Here is a 24,448-nt window from a genome sequence, read left to right on the forward strand (position 1 = left end):
TTACAGGAGTTATTTTCATATTATTTTTTAACATCTCATCAAAGATGAAGAAGAATATGGAAGTCTGGGCATTTACGGGGCTGACGACCGTCATAGGCTGGTTTAAGTGATCATTTTACACACGTGTAACATTCACCAATTCTACACATTATTGACAACAACACTACTCAAATTCTTGGAAGTTCTATATATATGAACCAATTTAGAAACCTTGTTCTTGAATCACTAGAACTTCACTAGAGACATCTATTGGTGAGATGTAAATAAGATTTTTACTAAACAGAAACTGTTATATTAGTATGTGAGGTCCGAATCCTGGATTATAATCACACACGTGAGAAACGGCAGAAAATACCATTTTCATTTTTATTATTAAGCTTATAATTTGACCAGATAATTTATTTACAACATTTTCAGTATGTTCAAATACTTGTTCACAAAATCTGGATTATCTCCAATTACAAGAGTTATTATTATTATTGGGTAGAATTGGTGAATGTTACACGTGTGTAAAGTGATCACTTAAACCAGCCTATGACGGTCGTCAGCCCCGTTAATGCCCAGACTTCCATATTCTTCTTCATCTTTGATGAGATGTTAAAAAATAATATAAGTTGTTGGGTCACAAGCAGGAATACTGGTATAAAATATATATCCAGTGATTGACATAAAAATGGTGACCTTTAAATCAATATAACGTATTTTTCCTAGCTTTTGTTTTAATATACCAAGAAGTCGGAAATATTTTCAGTCAGTTGTATATTTTATATTATATTGGAAGTGGACCGTGAAAAGGGTCGACATTAGTAGATCTGGATCCCGAAGGGTGGAGAAGGGTTGCGCGGGAGAAATCGTCACCTGAGGTTCCAAGATACTGAAGAAAAAACTGAAAATGTGACATATTTAATAAGAACCCCCGAAAGTGGTGAGCTGAACTGTGAAAGAAACCATTTTCCGGAATAGTAAACAGGAAATTCCCGATTGAAAACAAAATCCAATATCCCCTTCGGGTTTCAGAATAAATGTTTATATTGTTTGTTGTATAATTATCAAATTTAGCAGCTTTCGTGATATTGCACGGGTTTAAAGGACAGTGTTACTGTAAACATCTAAAGTAAATAGTTTCAATATCGCAAGCAATAAAGATAAACTGTAATCTTGATGTTACATTATTTTAAATGTGCTTTTTTACCGATGGCTTTTATTTATCTATATAGGTTTGTTACCAAGATGTACGAAAAGTTATTTCTTAGAGTAATAACAAGTAAAATAACAATTTCTTAAGGATTTCATGTAGTCAAATGCTCATTCTTCAATACACATTTCTTTTTAATAGATTTATATTATCCACTGATTTTTCGTGATGGAATTGCATTTTTAATTTATTATTAGATTAAAACCAATATTTTTAGCTTTTCCACTTTTTTATTTGACCAGCGACCGGGTTTCGTCGTTACCGACATCATCAGACTGGTTTCACGACATCATCAGACTGGTTTGGACACATTTCTTTGTATATTTTAATTTTACTTGATAAATGCCTTTTTTCAAATGCGTTCGATGCGTTCAACATTATTGTCGAACACCGTATTTAACGCTTTCCCTATATTTGAGATTTGTGCCCTTGAAATATGAGGCTAAACTTCACAAACGGTGTTCGATAAAATTTTGACTGTATCGAAAATCGTGTCTTTTTAGGTTTTGACAAATAATAGTGTTTATCAAGAGAAATTTAAAAAAAAATACCATAAAGTAACTGCCGAAACCAATAATCAAATTAATTGTTCTTTTTTTAACATCTCAACATAGACTAAGAAGAGGCTGATTTAAGAGATCACTTTACACATGTGTAACATTAAACAAGCCTATGTCGGTCGGAAGCCCCGTAAATGCCAAGACTTCTTTATTCTTCTTCATCTTTGTTAAAATGTCAAAAATAAAGAGAGATAAATAACTGGAGATAATCCAGATTTGTGAGCAAGTATTTGGACGCACTCAAAATGGTGTCAATTATTCGTTTTTCAGTTTCAATATTAAACACGTGTATCTTTATATTAAATATCATTTAAACAACGTCAGCAGTACGTTTAGTCTATATGATCTCCCATTTTATCTTTTATCCATATTTATGTTTGTCGACTAAATGTTGATTAAATAAAGTATCTAATTAGCAAAGTTCCATTAAGAGTATTGCTTTTACTGAAGTCCAAAACCATTTGAAACGAGAATCAAGCAAAACTGCCTCCAAAGCTCAATCGCCCGGGTCCTGAAACCATCCCCTACCAATCTATTGAAATAGTAATTCGGATTGGGAAAACTAATCTCATATAAAAAAATCCTCGCTTTCCTACCTCTCTCCACCTGTAGAAGAAATGAGTTTCAAGGGATGGGAAAGTAGAAACAAGTATAGAGAGGTATTGGAGGGTTGAAAGTGATCCATCAAAGTATCAACCCTCTAACTAAAACGAAGACTTCATTAGGATAATGCGCGCAAAACTTTTTTGTTGATATCATTTTTTTTCTGTTTCTCTACATACATTAACTAGTTTTACTTTCAAGAAAGAATTACATGTTAATATGATTCAAATGCTGAAACGAAAATAAAAAAACCTTTTTTTATTCATCGTTCATAAGTGATGAAAAAGAGAGCTTTATTACAACACCACAAAGTTAATAATGCTTTTTATAAACAAAACGTAGAGAATATATTTTAAATTATATTTTAAAATCAAGGCTGTTTATTTTTAAGTGTCACTTCAATGGAAAATTACCATGTACCACCCAAATTTTTGAGCTCAATTTTTTCACTATAGAGTCAAACAAGCTCTACGCGGCACATTGTCATCAAGTGCTACGGTAAATATATAATCAATGTAAAAAGTAAATGAAGCATAAGTTTTGTTTTAAAACTTATTCTTTTTCATACCATTTTTCCAATATATTTAGACAAATACCTTGTCTTATTCTTGTAAGAATAAATAGGAACGTGGGTTAGAAAAATAATAATAACTAACCATAATTCACTTTCCCGTGGAGGAAGGTAGAGAAAAAATCTTTACCTTTTTCATATTCATGCATTTTCTTATACATACCTACTCGCCGATTAATACGACTCCTGAACAGACTACTTTCAAGTATTTGAAAAACTTGAAAGTACGTTAGTATGGGTATTTAAACGGTCAGAAGTTGTTATTTACCATTTATCTCAATTATTTTTAATTTTAATACCTTATTTACAACTACTGTTTCTGTAAATATCCAAATTTTTACTTATGTCAAGCTGTCAATATAAATAACTGCTAAGTGAAAAAACCCAAAAATGTGAACAAAGATTTAGACACAAATTGGACACATACGGAAATATTATGCATCATATTGTTATAAGATCTTTTTTTATTATTTTGTGCATTGCAAGTGTCTCTCACAGTAGTAAATTGTAAAGATTATTACTGTAGAAAGTTACCATTAAAACATCAGCTGTATCCACTCGGGTGGAATAATTTAAATAATGAACGAATAACAGGAAAAATTAGGTATTCACTGAAATGTTAACAAATCGCAAATGTTCAAAATATTTGTTTTGTCATGCGTACTCTTCTGGTAAATATTTGATTTGGGCATAATAAATGGCGCACGATAAGTCTGGAAGATAAATCTGTTTCAATTTTCAAAGATCTGAAGGAAAATATACGTTTAATTGGTAAACACGGAAGGAGATCATTCGAGGCAAGTAAAAACAAACATGGCAATATCCTCTTCTTGAAAATTGTTGGATAAAGAAATAAGAGTGTCGGAAAAAACAATATTTTTGCTTATTAAATATTTCAATCGATTCGATAGAGAACGCAGCATTTTTTTCTATTATTCTAGATTATTCAAAAAAAATTATTCATTTCATATCGAAAGCTACAAATAGGTTTATCTTTTTTTATTAGAAATAAATACTGAAAAATATTTTCTAATTCTTTAAAAACAAACTCTTTTAAAAATTCAACAATTGTAAAAGACCAATTATTTGAGTTAAATAATGTTAACATTACTTGTTTTAAATACTATAGATGTTCTCATCAACAGATGAAAATACAAACTGTGATGAGAGCTTCTGTAGTACTTGAAACTTGTCGTGTTAACAAGTTTAAAAAACTCAAAAAAGTGGTATTTTACGATTGTTTTATTTTTATAATAAAATCATCTTGTTTTTCCACAAAGTGAATGCCAAATTATTGAATAACTCAAAATATTTCCGTAACAAATGACATATCGTACATTGCATCGCATATTTCTGTACCAAACAATAAATTGTGACTTTTTTATACAAATAAAATTTACACAGTATATGGAGAGTGCTAATTTTGTTATTATACGCCGTATCCCAAAAAGAAGCCTTAAAACCTAATGGGCAATTTTCCCGCAGGCAAAAGTACTGGTTATCGGGAAGTTATTTCCAGGAATCGATTCCAACAAAATGGAAACTTCTGTAATGAAAAGATTAAAGATTGTGATCTTATTACTCAGAAGCGTTCGCGAGATTTAAGGACTTATTAGTTATTAGTACTAGAAGGCCGGCGAACTTGGTGTTGCTTTAATTTTTGAGTTTGAGGGCTCAGATTTAAATGAATTATTAACAATTTTTAATGTACATCAAATGAAAAGTTACTTTAACGTTTCCATCCATAGACTGAAGATTTCCATCAGGCAAAATATTTAAAAATAATACTATCCCAGGATGTTTGATCGTCTTGGAATTTGAATTATTTCGTTTACTAAGGGCGGTAGAAATGAAAAAGTCTAGTTACTTCAGCAAGTTTGTAAGTGATTTTTCTTAACAACATTTTTGGGTGTAATCAAATAATTTTTCAAAAATTTTAGAGTTTTGAAATTTTGAGTAGTGTGCTTGTCAATCACGGGTAGAATAGTGAATACTACACGTGTGTAAAGTAATCACTTAACCATTCTTTGATAGGTCATAAGCCGTCTAAATACCTAGGTTTCCATTTATATCTTCATCTTCGTTGAGATGTCCTTAGTGGAGGAACTAAATTTGTGAACAATGATTTGGACACACTCAAAAATGTTGCATTTAAAATTCGCTTTTGTCACATAAACCATTTATAATTTTTTACTATTTTTTTATAATTATTTTAATAACCTTTTACGTACCAACTTATTTATTTATGTAGTATTTTCGTTCTAAAATTATCAACTACCGGTTCCAGATTCACCTATGCATTATTCAAATAAAGCTGAAAAAATCTATAATAAATGTCTGTAAAGTCTTACGAAAATCATTAACAATATTTAATATATAACTATTTTTATTGTTATACTACTTAATTTCGTTAAATTTAGATTTATTTTGTTTGAAAAATAAAATAAAATCATGGTTAAATCCCCTGCCTATAAAAAATATATAATTTTGTCAAGCCTCCCAAAATTCTGATGATACCGAAAACGACCAAACCTGATAAATTAATTGATTAATTAATCGGGTTTTGTTTAATTATTAATTTAATCAATTAACTGATTACTGGTAAATAATATAAAATAAAATAAAAATGGAAAATAATTCTATACTTTTTTTTCTGAATTTTTTATTGCACATTTAACAAAATTACGAATATTAAAAAATTATATCGATACAAAAAAATCCCACCAAGGCATGGCCTGTGTATGGGTTAACATTTTATTTAAGATTTTAATAAAAGGTACTGGAAATAATACAATAGATTAAAAGTGAAAATATAAACTACAAACATTTGAATTTAACCGGAAATAGAAATTAAGTTTAAAAAGCTCCAACAGTTATTTTATTTTATTGTTTTTATTAGTGGATAATTCAAAACATCGCTCATCCTTAATACTATTAATTACCAGTTACCTTAGTTGTATGAAAAAAAAATATACGAATGGTCTCGCGGAGATTTAATTCAGACTGAAAATAAAATTGTTTCAAATTCCCTTTTACTTATTATTTCATAGAATAATGCTCTCTCGGGTGCAATAAAACAGTTCACATAACTCGTTAAAATCGTGCTCGCCTTTAATTGGGATCAACGCTCAAACTTCGCTAAATGTATGTAATAAATTATTCAATGTTTTCCGTTAGAGACTTTAAACAAATACAATAACCAAAAACCAGGTGGCTTATGAAAAATGGTTTTAAAAAATGAGTACATATATGATTTTTTTATTATTATTTTCTTTTCATCAACAGAGTTATAAACAACAATAATGTGCCTTCACTGAGTTTTCGTGTGCCGAGAGTATAAAATTTTATATAAAACAACTCAAAAATATGAGAGAAACTTGCTGATGACATGCATTTAAATACGACATAGCCAAATGATGCGATCTCTTTCAGATTTACTTATATTGAATTAATTTTTAGTTTTTTATTTTAATATTTTGTAATTTTTTATTTAATTTATTTGATTTTATATGTTAATTTTTGAACAAGAAATTTCAGGGTAAGTGTTTTTTATCTTTCTTTTGTTTTGGGTCCTTTTTTTAAGGATGTTATTATTGTAGAATTTTTTTTTTAATCAATCCTAGTTACTTTCATGGTTCTGTTTAATTAAATTTTCATGTTTTAACTCTATAATGATTGAGTTAAATTTTCAACGAGGAGAAAATAAGTATTAATGGCTATATTTTATGTGACCAGTGACCAGGGTTTCAGTCATTGGTCAAATAACGCATATTTGGAAAAAAATGTAAAAATAATATGAAATTCGGTTCAACCAAGAAATTTCGGTACAAAACTTGTATCAATTTTTTTTAAACTTAAGTATCACTTTATTAAAGTTACAAACCTAGAGGAAATAAAGGTGAATTTGATATAAATTCCAACATAGTCTACTTCCATTTCGATAAACATGGCCGATGGAAGCCGATAGCTGCGATGGGGATTCCGCCTTTAATAATATATATCCCAAGCTCAGTTATACCTTATCCCGGCTAGGTAACAGGTTCCATCATTCCATTCCACCTAGTGCAGATTATGGAAATGGGAGTACTCGCTATGTGCGGTGAATTATTAACGTTTTTGTCTTCTGTGGAACTTTATTGGGTAGAAGATATGATATGTGGAATCGTGGAACTGGTCTCTCTGTAGTCCGGTGGATTTCATGCATTTTTAATGTCCGCAAAACAAATATATAACAGATAAACGTTGTCCGTTTTATGCGGATCTGTAAACGGTACACTCGTGTTTGTATTTTACAAGCTTTTATTGCTGCAGCCTGAATAAAAAAGGATATTCTCATAATTTTAATTAAAAAAAAAAAATTATGTAACAAATACAGAAAACTCTTTTTTTGTTTTTAAATGAGAATTCATTTTTATTTCATTATTTTACAAGGATTTATTGCTGTAGCCTGAAAAAAAGAGTATTCTCATAATTTAAATATATTATTTTTTTATAAAAATAAATACAGGAAACTCAAATATTTTTTTGTATTTTAATGAGAATTAATTTTCGTGTCAGTGACTGATATTTTTTTGGATTGCATTTTTTATGTGTACACCACAAATATATTTATTACAGATAAACGTTGTTCGTTTTATGCGGATTTGCAAAAGGGGAAATTCGTGTTTGTATTTAACAGTATTTATTGCTTTAGCTAGAAGTAAAAAAGAGTGCTCTCATCATTTAAATACATTATTTAATGATAATATATACAGAAAACTCAAATAATATTTCTCTCCTCCTGACTCTGACCGGACTACGTGAAAATATTTGAAATACTTGATCATGCTAAGTTTTCTTACATTAAATAAAACTATATTCGGCTCATAAATTTGTATTCTGTCTTTTATTCACTTATTGAATTCACATGCCAAACCATCCTTTCTTAATTTTATCAATGATGCTTATTTCAGCGTTGCATTTTTCCTCATTTGACCATACGAACATTTTTCATAAATCGTTTTGCTAATACATATCGCTCACTCCTTTCAATAACGTCAATTATAAAAAAATGTTAATTTTCAGTTGTGCATGTTTTCGAAATGCCCAGCAAATGTACTATATCCCAGCAAAAGCGGCATATTTTTAACTTAATATTTACCCGCTACTATTTTTTTAAATGTGCAGAATATTTTTCAAATGGAGTAAAAACATTCAGGTTTTACCTAAAAAGATTTGTTGCAGAGTAAAAAGTTCAAAAAGTAGCTTGATATTTATTTTTAATACATTTCATTATATTTTTAAACTTTAAAAACAATCTCCTGAAAAATCAAGTTCTTTAATTTATTACGTTGTTGAAAAGAGTCAATATTACAGAGAAAATATTACAAGTTATGTTTATTATCGAACTTTCTTTTATTCTATTTTATTTTTTTTATCATTTGTTTTCAAAAGTCAATCACGTATTTTAATTTATTTTGAGGGAGTTTTGATAATAAGGAAAATAAACGAGAGAATGGGAGTAAATATTTATATTCCGAACAACTCTTCGACTTATTCATATCTTAAAACCTTATTTTTTCAAATAAACAGTTAAACATGATTTTCGTGACAGCTTAACTTCACCATTTGTAATTTTATATTTTTAAAAATATTTAATATGTTCAGAGAAAGCGTGAATTCCAGTGAATAAAAAGGCCGTTAAGAGCAAAAAAGGAAAAGGTTTGTTCTTTTAAATGGTAATTTAACCAAAGTAGAAATATTAAGCAAAGCATTACCAAAGTAAGTTATAATAGCGGCTGAAATTTTAATATGCAAACCTTAATACAATAAAGTGTCGAGCGGAGTTTTTACTGCGTTAAGTTGAGCACACAGTCAACTCGGAAATTATCGGAGCTGGTTAAATATTTGGTCTTAGGGCATAAAATAATTTTAACCGGAGAAATTGGAACATTTTATAAGACATTTTCAACTTATATTTTAATGCGCCTACCTCGATTCATTTAAAACTGGATGGGTCTCCAAAATCATCTCTTTGCTAGAGAGAAGGAAACTCTCGTATAAAGATAGACGCTATGATATGCATAATGGAATTTAGCCTTTTATCATGGAAACTTATTTTTAAATGTATATTGCAAATTGGAAAGGAAAATAAATATTATGTTTTATCTAATGCCAAACTACGGAAATCAACGTGCATTTAAAAGTTTTTTTGGATAAAAATCAATGGTTTAAACAAACCAAATGATTGGGGGCGTTTTAAAGACATTTAGAAATACTCATTTTAATTTAAAAATATCAAATTTATTTCTCAACGCAGTATTCATTTTGATTTTATTTAAAAATATTAAAGCATATTTTATAAAAATTTGAAATATATTTCTTCTTTTAATTAATCGATTGCTTTGTTATTTTGACATAGCGTTGCATTCAAGTGACAAAGCGTTACAGTTACATATGCAACACATAACATCACTCATGGTAGATAGCATGCTTGTTGACAGCTACCAAAATATTGTTTACCTAACATTAGAAATGTGTGCTTTCTTTTTTGTTTATTTTTCAATTAACCAGACACAGACATGCATAGTCAGTAACAGATATATTAAAATAAAATATTATAAAAATTATAAATATTTTTCCAATTTGTAATTTTTTTTCATTAAATGTGATAGTAAATAAAACCTTTTTCATCTTTAACCAGTTTTGTCTGTGTTTCCACAGCAATAAAGGGTAAATAGACCCAGTGGGGTAAATCTGACCCCGCCGCATGCACGTACAACACAAGCAAGACGCTAAATGTTCTTTACGTGACGAATAAACAAAACAGGAATATCAAATAAAATAAAGTCCGAAGAGGGTTGAGTCAACTGCGGACTAAGGTTTATTAAGAGGGAAGGGAGGATGAGAATGGAATATGGAAGGATGTAGCAAAGGACGAATACGACGGAGCCTTCAATTCTCATAACCGCAGAGTTGGATTTATATTTGAGTGCGCGAATTACTTGTGAGATTTGGGGGTTCAAGTATAAAAATATTGCTAATACCGAATACAATTTTTTTTAACCATTTTTATACAAATGGTTAAATATTGCATACGAGTATTACCTGTTAAGGTTATTTTTCGTTTCAAAATAATCTCAGGGCATGTTTTATTCTGTGGAAAAAAATAAAGCATGGTTGAATTTTATATCATAGTATGGCTACATTTATTTAAATAAAAAAATGGATTAAGATCGTTTAAGTAATCCTTTTTTTTCAGTCTTATTTATTTTAATGTATCAAGAAAGTTAAATGATACCAAGAAGCAACAAAAAAATGAAAAATTTTATGAGAATAAAATATTTGTTCAGAGATTTTATTAGATTTAGAAAGTTAATTAGTAATAGATTTATATTATCCACTGACACTTCGTGATGGAATTGCATTTTTAATTTATTATTAGATTAAAACCAATATTTTTAGCTTTTCCACTTTTTTATTTGACCAGCGACCGGGTTTCGTCGTTACCGACATTTCACTGACCAGTCTGATATATATATATATATATATATATATATATATATATATATATATATATATATATATATATATATATATATATATATATATATATATATATATATATATATATATATATATATATATATATAAATATATAAATATATATATATGTATATATATATATATATATATATATATATATATATATATATATATATATATATATATATATATATATATATATATATATATATATATATGTATATATAAATACACTATACATAAATACACTAATTAACTTTAATTTATTATTAGATTAAAACCAATATTTTTAGCTTTTCCACTTTTTTATTTGACCAGCGACCGGGTTTCGTCGTTACCGACATTTCACTGACCAGTCTGATGATGTCGGTAACGACGAAACCCGGTCGCTGGTCAAATAAAAAAGTGGAAAAGCTAAAAATATTGGTTTTAATCTAATAATAAATTAAAGTTAATTAGTGTATTTATGTATAGTGTATTTAAATATACATATATATATATATATATATATATATATATATATATATATATATATATATATATATATATATATATATATATACATATATATATATATATATACATATATATATTTATATATTTATATATATATATATATATATATATATATATATATATATATATATATATATATATATATATATATATATATATAAATAATGTAGTATTATTTTCTCTCTGCCTACCCCTGCGGAGAAGCAGCGTGATCGTTGGTTATTTTTTAAACTTAAGTTTTACTTGGTAAATACCACTGTTTCTAAAAATCTATTGTAACACGTGTTTCGATGCATTTTGAATCATTTTCAAGCATCAAAATGTCTCAATAGATATCAGAAAAAGTGGTATTTACCAAGTAAAATTCATATCCGATCATTTTATAAAAATTGTTTTTATTTTAAATAAATCTAATTGCTTGAATGGTTATCAAGTTCATATTATTTTTTGACATCTTATCAAAGATGAAGAAGAATATGGAAGTCTGGGCATTTACGGGGCTTACGACCGTCATAGGCTGGTTTAAGTGATCACTTTACACACGTGTAACATTCACCAATTCTACCCATTATTGACAACCACACTACTCAAATTCTTGGAAGTTCTATATATATGAACCAATTTAGAAACCTTGTTCATGAATCACTAGAACTTCACTAGAGACATCTATTGGTGAGATGTAAAGAAATAATAGATAATCCAGATTTTGTGAACAAGTATTTGGACACACTCAAAATTTTGTATAAACATATATATATATATATATATATATATATATATATATATATATATATATATATATATATATATATATATATATATATATATATATATATATATATATATATATATATATATATATATATATATATATATATATATATATATATTAAACACTCACCACATGTCCAGCTTGCTTACTTAACTACGTACATTTCTCTGTGCTTAGTTTAGTATCTACATACCAACCCCTTGAAAATACAAGTATTTGGAGAAATATAGCTTAAAAATAAAGTGAAAAACTGGCATTGTGTTTTATTTTATAACGCATAATAAAATTTGTTATTTTTTCCTTAAAGTGGATATCATTTTAATTAAAAACACCAGACATAATTGTAAATTGAATCTCTCACGTTATATATTTGGTGACGTTATTTACAAAATCTAAACGTTTTAAAGCTCTTTTAGTAATGTGTTTCATAAAGCAATTACTGAAGAAAATTGAAATACAGACATGGCAGGAGTCGCAACGCGTTCGTAATGGAAAATTAATACATTTTTTAATATGAAAATTTCATTGCGATCTACGCAGCTGTGTAAAATAAAATACAATAAGATGTCGCGTTTTGTTTACAAATTTTAGAATTTGTATTTCACCGATATTTATTTCACGCTTAAACTTTATTCGTTTTTCAATACAAGCTGTACCCGGTCTTAGTGTGGCTTAATATGGTTAAATAGAAAAGAAAGAAAATAGAGAGCATGTATTTCCGAAATGTAAAATTTCACATTGTGAAGCAATGAAAACATTTATTAAATGTATGAAACAATAATGCAATTCAAAACATTACAGCAGCTGTCAAAAAGCACGCTATCTGCCATGAGCAATGTCAAGTATTTTATGTGTACTTTTTTATTTCAACAGATGGCGCTACCAGTGCGGTAATAAATGTGTTTTTAAATAGATGAATATTACAGGTTTTTCATATAATACCTTCCGTATAAAAGAAAAACATTAAGATTTTGGTGATGGTTAATAAATTATGATAATATGTGACCCCTTTAGTTTAAAAATTATCTTATTATTTTCTAGCTTTACCCAGCCACGCATTTCAAAGGCCTAGTCTGATGAAATAGAAAATACGAAATTTAAAAAGCACACATTTTGATGTTTGATTTCATGTTTGTGAGGCAAAGAATTTTTTTTAAAAATCCAAAAACAACAATGCAATCGAAAACATTGAAAAATTACAGAAGCTGACAAGAAGCACGTTTTTCACTTTAAACGATATTTAGTTTTGCTTTTGTTACTGTAATATTCGATTGATGGCTTTGTCACTGCTGTAAAAAGAAGCATCCGTCAGGGAAAAACGATGAAAATTAAAAAAAAAAACAGTTATTCATTTTAATGGAATGCTGTGTCGATATTTCAAAGCAATTGAAATTTAGAATTTTAAAACATTTACCTTTTTTATTATGCTTTAAAGACAAATACCTTCGGAGACAAAAAAATAACAGGTCATCAATTATATAAATACCCAGACCTCCATATTCCCATCTTTATAACTTCTTCATCTATGTCGGGATATCAACAAGGCCACATAGTAATATTTGTGGTTATTTTCAAATTTTCGTGAGGCTTTCGGTTAATGTGACTTTATGAGAGTCGTATAAAATATTTCTTCATAAGACGTGTTGGCGGTATTATAGTTCTCGGCCGGAAATGTAGACTGTGTCGGCGAAGTGTCCACCACACCCTCAAGTCACTCCGCCACCCCCTAGCAACCCCCCAGGTGTAATTACAGCAGAATGACTGAGGGAGGGTACTTCCAATCTCTGCGACAGGGTGGCGTATTTGCAAACCATACTCGGATCGAACGATCGAGGGAACAAGCGTCATAGGACGCCCACATATATAGCGTCATATATAGCGTCTGACGTGTAAATCTAGACGTGATACTTTCTTGTTCTATCCATTTATATCGTTGAGTATAGTTGTCCCACCGCTGTAGCATTGGAATATGTAGCTAACTTTCTTCTTCATCTTCATCTTTCTTATTTGTCATGTATCAATATGTCCGTAATAAACGTAACGCGTTCTTGAAATTTCACTGTCGATTTTTGTCCAATTATCGATCATCGAGCCGCCTTTTAAGAAATTTGACTTAAAAAAATGTTTATGTAAAATTATTGACGTGCGAAAAAAATATTCATTATACACAGTCAACACGTTTACAAAATACTTGAATCAAAAGTAGTACTTCCACAATTTGATGCTTATAGCCGCTTAGGCTAACAGAAATAGTATAAAATTGAAATATTTGTGTAAATAATAAAAACACAAATATTTTTCTTTAAAAAAAGGTAAACAACAAAATACTTACGAATATTTTTTTTACTTAGTCTCCACTCTTTTACGAGTAATTTTAGCTCTAACAAACAAAATATATTTGAATAACAATAAATAAAGGGTAAAAGAGAAAATAGTGATAGAAGTAAAAAAGAAAAATAACGATAATATTAATTTATTTACATTAAGAAAAATATTAAATAAACTATTCGGTTCATACTAATATACTCAAATAATACTACATATATTAGGACTACTTATTTTTAAATGACATTCATTTTGTACTTCGTTTGTACTTATTTTTGACAACTTCCGTCGCATAATACCAATTTCGAGCGTAAAAATTAAAAACTGATCAAATTGAATGAATCCGTTCAATTTTATCTCCAGTTTGTTCCTTGGTCAATAAGTGATATATAGTTTGCGAATACGCTACCCGGAGAATTGTAGTTGAAGCGTGAACAACGTTCACAGACTTTTCACAACCTTTCCTGAAAGGCGAGGAATTTCGGCTGAAATTGTTTCAGGCAGCTGAACAAGTAGGCAATGTACCCAGTGACACACAAAAAATACAAGTATTTAATAGAGTTTCGGTCGTGATAGAAAAGTTAATCAATTTAACGAATTTCTCCTTATTTTCAATTATTTTAAAATATACAAATTGTGTAAAATCAATATCACTGGCAAATTAAATTTAAAATCTATATTTGAACCACTCTTTGCGACGTTTAATTTACAATCCATATTTGAAGTACTTTCTTTGTGGTATTAAACTCATAATCATATTTTAAGCACTTATTTTGTAATATTTAATCTTTTAGCCTTGAAGATCAATTTTTCAATTATTTTCTTTTTGAATACTTTCCAAAAATTCATTACATAGAAAATTGACTTGGTCCAAACCGAAAATTAAATTAATTTATTTTTTCATTAAAAAAATGGTTTGTTTTATCTGTTTTAGGTATAAGAAAAAAGCCTGTTGCAGGTATATAAAAACGACTTTATTTGAATGCAATGTTTTGACAAAGTTTCACATCAATCGGTGGTGTATACTAACATCATCAAATTGATGGTCTTAATCAATGATCACCAACTTTTTTGAAAAAAAGGCTATATTGATTTATTTTTAAACCAATTCTTATCCCGCAAACCAATTTTTTTCAATTACGGTCGACTACTTACTACCTAATTAAATTTCGATTGTTGAAAAGAAATATATGGCTATCGTGAATTCACAGCCAAATATATATTTAAAAAAAAAAATTGTATGTCTTTTATGAACTATTTATAAACAGAAATTAGGAATTTCGGAGGGTTGAAAAAAAATCTTTCCTTACCACTGGTCTAAATTAATATTTCTATAGTTAACATCATACAATTTAAAAATAAATAAATACACAAATCAAAATGGTTTTTGCTCTGCAAATAAGGACGTATTTTAAATTTCATATATGCTTCAGAATCACGTGCGTACATAAAAAGCCTAAATAGCGTATGTCAGTCGCCCTATTAAAATATACGTATCCTCTCTTTACGCCTTTGTTTTGTTTGGTACCCTCTTAAAATGCGTTTGTGCCTTTTAGGGTACCGCGAAGGGGCGTTAGTGGGTTAAATGTTGATAAAGGGGTTTCAAACAAGACATGTATAAATGGGACCCCTGGATTCATTAACCCTTTCCAGCCACACCTACTTAGGTCATAAAACCGTCACTATATTTGCATTTCAGTATTTCGCTAAACTACACGTACATAAAAGCTCTACAATATCTTGTGTATGAAGTAGCCACACACTTGCACACTCGTGTAATCTATATAAATAAAAACAATTTTGGTTGTTCGTTCAAAAACTTAAATCTTGTTTAAAAAAATCATGAATAATTTTTTATACTTTGCTCTACGTTGTAAGCAAATACGATCGTATTTAAGTCTATCTGTAACTGGTGTTTTTAGGTGTTTCAACAGCAATGGCAGCTCCATCTGTTAAACAACAATAACACACGCAAATCTAAAACACATCTCACGGTAGACAGCGTTTTCTTTGATACCGCTGTCACTTAGCATTTTTAATGTTTTCGATTGGATTATTTTTTATTTTTTATTTTTCTCATCGATTCATAAACGAAGTGAAATGTAATAAAACAACATCTATGTTAGACTCTTTGTTAGATGTTAATTCCCTAAGTTCGTGTCAATTTAAAAATTTGCTTAGATTATTTATAAAAGAGACAGATTTAAGTTCCTTTTTCATTTAGCACATGATCGCTAGCTTTTTACTTTTTTACTTTGTCATCTTTTTTATGTTTAAGTTTTAATTAAAAAAATAATAAAAAATTGCTCACTGAGAGTCAAGTATTTTTTTTTTGTATTTAAATTAAGTTTTTTGTATTTTGTATTAACTAATTATACTTAGAAACCTATACCCTTATACCCTGTACTATGACTATTTATTTTGTATACCCGCACACAGGCCATGCCTTTGTGGGATCTTTTTTTGTATTCATTTTTATTTATTATACATATTTTTTGTTTTTGAATTTATGTAATGCAAAAGAATTTTAAATAAAGAAAAAAAAAATGTATATATATATATATATATTTTTTTTTTTAAAGACTCGTCTGATGATGTCAGTAACAGTGAAATCCAGTCACTGGTCAAATAAAAGAAAAGTAGAAGAAAACTATTCAAGTATTGGTTTATTTATTATGTAAATACAGTTTAACCAAGAAATATTAGTAGAAAACTATAATCTTAAATTATAAAAGTTTGCTTTTTTATTTTATATCAATGCGTATTCAGGTAAAACTAATAAAAATAAGACCGTTTATTAACGTTAACAGTATACTGTCATTATTTATTAAAAATCACTAAATGTCTGGATTCATTTGATTTTATTTTAACATATCGCTCACTCCTTTCAACAACGTCATATATCGAAAGTCGTCATAAATCGTAATAAATTGTGCATGTTTTCGGAATGCCCAAAAAGTGTACTATATCCCAATAAAAGCGGAATATTTAAAACTTAATATTCACCCGCTACAGGACAGAAAGAGTTGTTTTTGCATTTTGAAGAAAAGGTATTGTTTAATTATTTATTTAAAAATACTAAATATTTTTCAAATGGAGAAAAAATATTCAGGTTATACCTAAAAAGATCTGTTGTACAGAAAAAAGTTGACTTTGTTGAAAGAAGTGAGGGATATGACACTTACTGTATGTTAAAATTCATTGACATATCACCTTTATAAAAGTTTTGCAATGGCTGTAAAAAAGTCAGCAGTTAAGAATGTCGACATTCAACGACTTAATAACCCCGACAAAAAACGGCCGGTATAATCTTTGAATAAAAATGTGATACATTGTGTTCGTGTTACGAAGCGTCATCCCGATTGTTTTATTTTATTTATTCCACCCTGTTTTTGAGTTGTTTTTAGTTGGAAAACGTGCTTTGTAAAAAGTTTTTTATAGAACAACTAAGGATCACAAGGGAAAAATGAAAATTCTCCTCCATTCCGTATATTGATCTCTCGTTGAAATTAATTTGATTAAAAAAGGTCACGTTTTCTGTTCTCCAAAAAACCCCTTGGGTGAATGTTAAAAGCCCTACATGGAAAAAATATTTTTGTCAATGTACATAATATTCAAAACACTTCGAATTAAATATTTTGCCTGTCGAGCCTTGACGTACTTCTTTATCTTAATTTGTAGTAAAATTTTGTATTTCTCATTTGCTTTTATCAATTCCTTATGGAACAAAAGCTCCGTTCTCCTATAAAGCTACCCATTGGAAAACCTGTTGGAGGATAATTTAATTTCGGCAACGCCACTCCACCCGATTACTTTAGTCATTATACATTCACTTTGTTTTCATAACATCCGAAAAATACGACAACGCCGTTTTAAACTTTTTGTTTCATTCATATTTAATAAAAAATAAGAGGCCTATTTTTTACGTTACATTAAATTTAAAGGTATTTATGAACGCCACTTTTGAATTTAAAGAAGGGTTTATTATCATGAATAGGGATATAAAAATTAGGTTTTCATTTATATATTAGTACATTTAAACCCAGGTATATTCAACAATTTCTTTAACATTATTTGAATATTAAAGTATTATTAATTAAGCAATTAAACAATGTCTATAATTGTTATAATTGTTCTATAATATACATATATTTATTATGATTTATGAAAAATAATGATTTATTAATGATTATCATTTTGTTCAAATAAAAAATAAAACCTGTATTAAATAAAAGCATTTTCAAATGCTTCTATTATTTTTTATGGGTTTCTTTTTACATGAATACAAGGAAATAAGAAAGTTGCGCAAAAGCAATAAATTATTTAGAATACAAAACCGTTGTCATTTTAAGGTTAGAGTAAGCTAACGACAAAACCAAAGGGAAAGAATTCCAGATAACGGTTAACCTCGCAATACAATGAAGCTTTTGTACCCACGCTAGAAAAGCTCATTTAAATTTCTTTAAAGATCATTGCAGATAAAAGCTCACCTGCTTTGAAATAAATGAAGTTGCAGCACAAAAGGCAACGGGAACACGTAAGAATGTGAACAAATTTGTTTTTGATTTTTTATAAATTATATAAGTCTTTTTTATTAAGGTACTGAATTAAGGTATACCATCGGGTTTATTTAATAAAAAAATGTTACTATATAATATAATGAAAAACAGTAAAAAAAATGCATGGCTATTCTACATGCTATTAAAATGTATTGTTTAAACATTCATATCTTATTTTTATTACGTTGTGAAATATGAATCGCTTTTGAGACCACAAATATATCAATTGTGAATTTTGTGTGTAGTGAATATTATAGGTTTGATATAAATACATATCTAGATTTTTTGTTGTTGATATAATATATTTTTTTTAAAGCTTTTACTCGTAAACGAGGCTGATTTTGACTTTTACAAATAAAACTTATTGTAATAACAATAAATAAAGGATAAATAAAGGAGATTGAGAGGGGAGAAAAAATTGTAACAATAATTAGCTTACATTAAGGAAAATATACAATTGACTTTTCGATGTATGCATATTAATAAAATTATAGTGATTTTAATTACTTATTTATACCACATACTAACTTATTGTCAGGATGTGTTATTTATCAAAAAATATGATAGTTTTCATTATTCGAGAATCGATAATTTGACAACTTTTTGAGTACAATATGTTCAAATACTTGTTCACAAATTTGGAGTATCTTTAATTATAGGAGTTATTTTTCATATTATTTTTTCACATGTCATCAATAATGAAGATTTGATAAAAAAAAAGAATTTGAGTAGTGTGGTTGTCAATGATGGGTAGAATTGGTAAAAGTTGCACGTGTGTAAAGTGATAAAGTGACTTAAACCAGCTTATGACGGTCGTCAGCCCTGTAAATGCCTAGACTTCCATATTCTTCTTCATCTTTGAAGAGATGTCAAAAAATAACATTCAATTCTTCAATTAGAAAAAGTTTTGTACTTAAAAAATACTCTACTCTGGCACCACCGTTAGTCAAAAACTCAAAATTTGAAATCATTTAAACGAAATGAATTTAACAACAGCGCATATAAACTGCATATGAATATTCAATAATGGGCTGAATTTGTCGGCTTAAGTGAGCCAAATGACAGTGTAAACCCTGAGATGGTAAGACTTATCTTAAATAATAATAAATAAAATTGGATAACTTATATAGCGCCATTTTCGTAAAAAAATACCTCAAGGGCGCTTCACGGTGAATGAATTGGGGAAAATATTATGGTGGAAATGATTTAGCAAACAAATGTGTTTTTAGTCTTTTTCTAAAGATCATCTCACTCTCACTATTTCTAACCATTGGTGGAAGAGCATTCCACGCCGTCGGTCCTGCAACAGCAAAGGCACGCTCGCCAAATTTAGTGCGTTGGTTGCGAGCTGGTAAGATAACTTTGCCCATTGCAGATGTTGTAGCCGATCGAAGCGTGAGACGTCTATCAACCAATTCATCTGGAATACACAGCTCCTTAAGATACTCTGGAGCCATATTGTGTATTGATTTATACATGAGTAGGCAGAGTTTATACTCAACCCTTTCGGGAAAGCGTAACCAGTGGAGTTTGTGAAGTAGTGGGGTGATGTGACTGAATTTAGAAATTCCAAAAATTAGTCTCGCTGCTGCGTTTAACACTGATTGCAGTCGAGTCATTTTATTGTTTGGTAGACCCGTGTATATACCGTTACAATAATCTACTCTCGATATTACAAACGCATTTATTAATTGACGGGCAGCATCAACTGGCAGATTCTTGCGAATGCTTTTAATTTGCCTTAGCTGATAAAAACATGTACTTGTTGTTTTGCTAATTTGAGTCTCAAGGGAGAGATCAGAATCTAAGAACACGCCGAGCAGTTTGACGGCCGGTGTAGTGGTACTCTTTGGATTGAGTGGTGTCGTGTTATCAATCAAATTCTGTCGTTTAGGTGTGGCTATCCAGAGATGTTCCGTTTTGGACGGGTTTAACGTCAGTCTGTTTTCAGCCATCCATTCTCCTATTCTCTCAATGCACTTATTAATAGAGTCAACAAGTTTATATTTTTCCTCCGGCCTACAATAAAAATAAATTTGAGTGTCATCCGCATAGCAGTGAGACCACAATCCGTGTGACTTTATAATATTTTCTATGTCTTTCGTATATAGAAGGTATAGAAGAGGACCTAGGACTGATCCCTGGGGTACACCAGTAGAGACGGAATGATAAGGGGATTTAACTTTTTGAAAAATGACTGAATATTCACGTTCTCGAAGGTATGAGCAAAACCATGCAAGTGCTTTATCACAGATGCCGTATGTCTTCCTCAAGCGTTCCAGCAGAATATTGTGATCAACCGTGTCGAAAGCAGCACTCATATCCAAAAAGGAAACCAAAACAAGGTCACCAGCATCCACAGCAGTTATTATATCAGACAGTACTCTCACTACGCCTGTCTCTGTAGAGTGGTATCGCCTGTATGCCGATTGCCTCTCTGAAAACAACTTGTTATTTTCAACATACGTTGTCAGTCTATGGGCAACAATTTTCTCTATTATTTTTGATATGACAGGAAGGTTGGAAATTGGGCGGTAGCTTGAAAGGTCCTCGGAGTCCATCTGAGAATTTTTTATTAGTGGTGTAACGTTTGCCTTTTTCATGGTCCTTGGAACAATGCTTTTCTCCAGAGACATGTTTATAAGATCTCTTATAAATGGAGCAATCTCGTTAACACATTCTTTCAAAAGCCATGTCGGTAGTGGGTCCAGTAAACACTGTTTATTGGGCAAAGCATTAATAAGTTTTGTTACCTCACTTATATTTGTGGACTCGAAAATTTTCAGATACTGCAAGGCATTACAGGAAATTGTTGGATTTTTAACCAATGATGTTGCTTTCCGAATATTCTCGATTTTATTTTTGAAAAAAATAGCGAATTCGGAAGCAGTGGCTTGTGTGTTGATTTTAAGTTCACAATCTCCGCGGACAGATTGCAGACTTTGCCACAGGAGTTTCGGAGACGACCTATGTTCTCTAATTCTCGAACACCAATATGCAGATTGTTTTGATTGAATCAAAAATCTATTAGTGGTTTGTGCTTCGAGCCACTTTAAGCGATCTGAAACTAATAGCGTCTTTCTATATTTACGCTCAAAACGCCGTAGTTTTTGTTTTCCATGTCGACATTCCTCGTCAAACCATGCATCCGATTTCCTTTTACGAACGGTTTTCGTGGTTAAAGGCGCATGTTTGTCTATCAAGCTGAAAAGTACACCATTGTACAAATCAGCCAGCTGGTCGACATTCTTGGAACTACGATCAGTATCCAGACCAATTAAGGAGTTCGAGATATCGGTCTTAAATTTATTAATATCTAGTTTCCTCCACGACCGTGATGTGAAGGATCTGTAGATAGGGGTGGGTTTGCCGATATTGATTTCGCCATGTACTAGTTTGTGATCTGACAGTCCGATGTCTGTTACATTGACTGCAATACGTTCATCACATTTGCGTCGTATTATAACATCCAATATACCCCCTGCGTTATGAGTTGAGGTATTTACTTCTTGAAGACAATCAAAATCACTCAGAAGTACATTAAAGCGTTTGGTCGCTGAATCTGTTTCACGGTCGAAACGAATATTTATATCTCCAGTTATAATTAATAATTCTGTGCGAGTAACCGCCCATTCTAACAGGGATTTTATTTCTGAAAAAAATTTAGTAGTCGGTGCCTTAGAGCCGGGCCGATAAATTGTTATAAGAGTAAAATTTTTACTTCCTACTGTTATTCTGCAACAAATGGATTCGAAACTCGAGAACAAAGGTAATCTTATATTCATTAGTTTAAAATTATTGTTTGTAAGTATAACTATTCCGCCATGATTTGTCCACGAAAGGTCGTCACGTTTTTTACAATCTTCGGACCTGCGCGCCCGCTCAATAATATTAAAACCTCTGCTACGGAGCTGTTTAATGGTGACAGAGTTGCCATCTTCATGCCACGTTTCAGTAATAGCCAAAACATCTATTTTATAGTCCGCTACTATATCACAGATGTCATCGATCTTATTATTAATTGAGCGAGCGTTCCATGTACCAATCGAGACTGGATATGCTTTACCTATATGCCTATTTGGCTTCGCATTTCCTTGACTTTCAATGCCTACAGTATCTAAGATTTCCGGTAGATCTTTATGCTTTCTGCCTCCGCGACATCCTCTGTATCTTTTTTTCCGGATGTATCTTTCCTGATAAAGATTATTTGAATTTAAATTATGTTTAAGTATGTTACTTCTATTAAATGTATTAATTGCGGTGTGATTCTGAAACTGTAGAAGGTTCTCTACTGTGTAAACAATCCTAGATTTACTATCCTCCATACACATATTCCGACGTTTTAAGCAATTTACTTAAATGGCATGGACAAAATAAAGTCAAAGCATTGTTCATTTTTGGACAAAACAGTAATAAAAGTTATATTGATGGATTACTTTCCTTTGGGTCCGTCGAGCGTCAAATTACTGGTCACACGTGGTGTATCCGGCTCGGGTCTGGGAATCGCCTAACCATCGAACGCACTTTTAACACATTTGTTGAATATTGACAAAGATAAAGTTAATATTTTCGATAATTCTTCACAAAACACAGTTTTTTACAAGAAAAACTAATTTTTTTTTTCACTCAAACTGAGGCTAATGTTATACAGAAAATTTTTATGTAAAATATAAATTAAAAGAACCAGAGAGTCCAGAACAAATGATTTTTTTCCGGAGCGGGGTAAAAACAGGACCGGCAGCTAGGACAGCGCCAGAGAAGATATTATTTATAAACTATAATATTTTATTATTTATATTCAAAGCATTTACTTTGTGGTCAAACATTTTAATTGATATTAGTAATGTTAGTAAATAACCACTCACCGACTACTTCTGTCTACCGGTTTCGAGACGTACCCGTCTCTTCGTCAGGACATACACTACAATTTAACAATCATGCGAACAACACTACACCACACCCACTTAGTACTATTCACATACACTATCACTACACATGCAAAACACATAAAAAATGTTTTACTTTATTATTTAGTTTCCCAAAAGCATGGTGGGACTAACAACTCGCTCTGCATGTTTTGCATGTGTAGTGATAGTGTATGTGAATAGTACTAAGTGGGTGTGGTGTAGTGTTGTTCGCATGATTGTTAAATTGTAGTGTATGTCCTGACGAAGAGACGGGTACGTCTCGAAACCGGTAGACAGAAGTAGTCGGTGAGTGGTTATTTACTAACATTACTAATATCAATATAATATTTTATTTCAGGTTGAGATACATCTTCTTCCTGGCACCATCCCAAATTATCGTATTTTTATACCGTTGAGATCAGCTCTCCTCGACCTTAGTTTGTAGGTCCTTCTATTATACAACGTCACCTAGGCTATGCCTTCAAATAATGTTAAATTTCTGTAGCATCCATATTTTTTTAGTCTTTCTCTAGATGTTTTTCGAGGATGATCTATGGCAATCGCTTGGTTTACAAGCTCTGTACGTCTCTATGTGCCCAAATCATCTCAATTGCCTTTTCGCTCCCTTATTATTTATGTCAACTTCATCCAGGCTTACACGAATGCGTGAACACATACAATATTTAAAAATATATCCATTGGATTTCATAGTAAAACCCATGTTAATAATTCGTAAAGTTTAAATGAATGAAAGTTTTTTTTGTAAATATTTAATTTTAATGTTTTTTTTCAGATGTGCTGTCCGGGTCCTGGGCACTCGACCACTACCACCTGTCAGGTACGGAAATATTTTTTTTAAGTCGTTCGTCGTATACAATATACATTTTTTCATTACATTATGCATTCTTCTTTATCT

General features: G+C 30.1%; 1 protein-coding gene across 1 annotated transcript in view; it reads left to right on the forward strand.

Annotated features, from left to right (window-relative positions):
- Positions 1 to 24,448, forward strand: part of LOC148305616 (dipeptidase 1-like) — a 213,542-nt gene that overhangs the window by 149,480 nt on the left and 39,614 nt on the right. Inside the window, exon 2 of the mRNA XM_088266417.1 lies at positions 24,326 to 24,370. Coding sequence (XP_088122543.1) covers positions 24,326 to 24,370 — 45 coding nt within the window. The remainder of the gene's footprint in view (positions 1 to 24,325; positions 24,371 to 24,448) is intronic.

This window comes from Brachycentrus maculatus, unplaced genomic scaffold (genome assembly GCF_059751285.1).
Source record: "Brachycentrus maculatus isolate JH-2025_06_01 unplaced genomic scaffold, ASM5975128v1 h1tg000268l, whole genome shotgun sequence".
Classification (NCBI taxonomy): domain Eukaryota; kingdom Metazoa; phylum Arthropoda; class Insecta; order Trichoptera; family Brachycentridae; genus Brachycentrus; species Brachycentrus maculatus.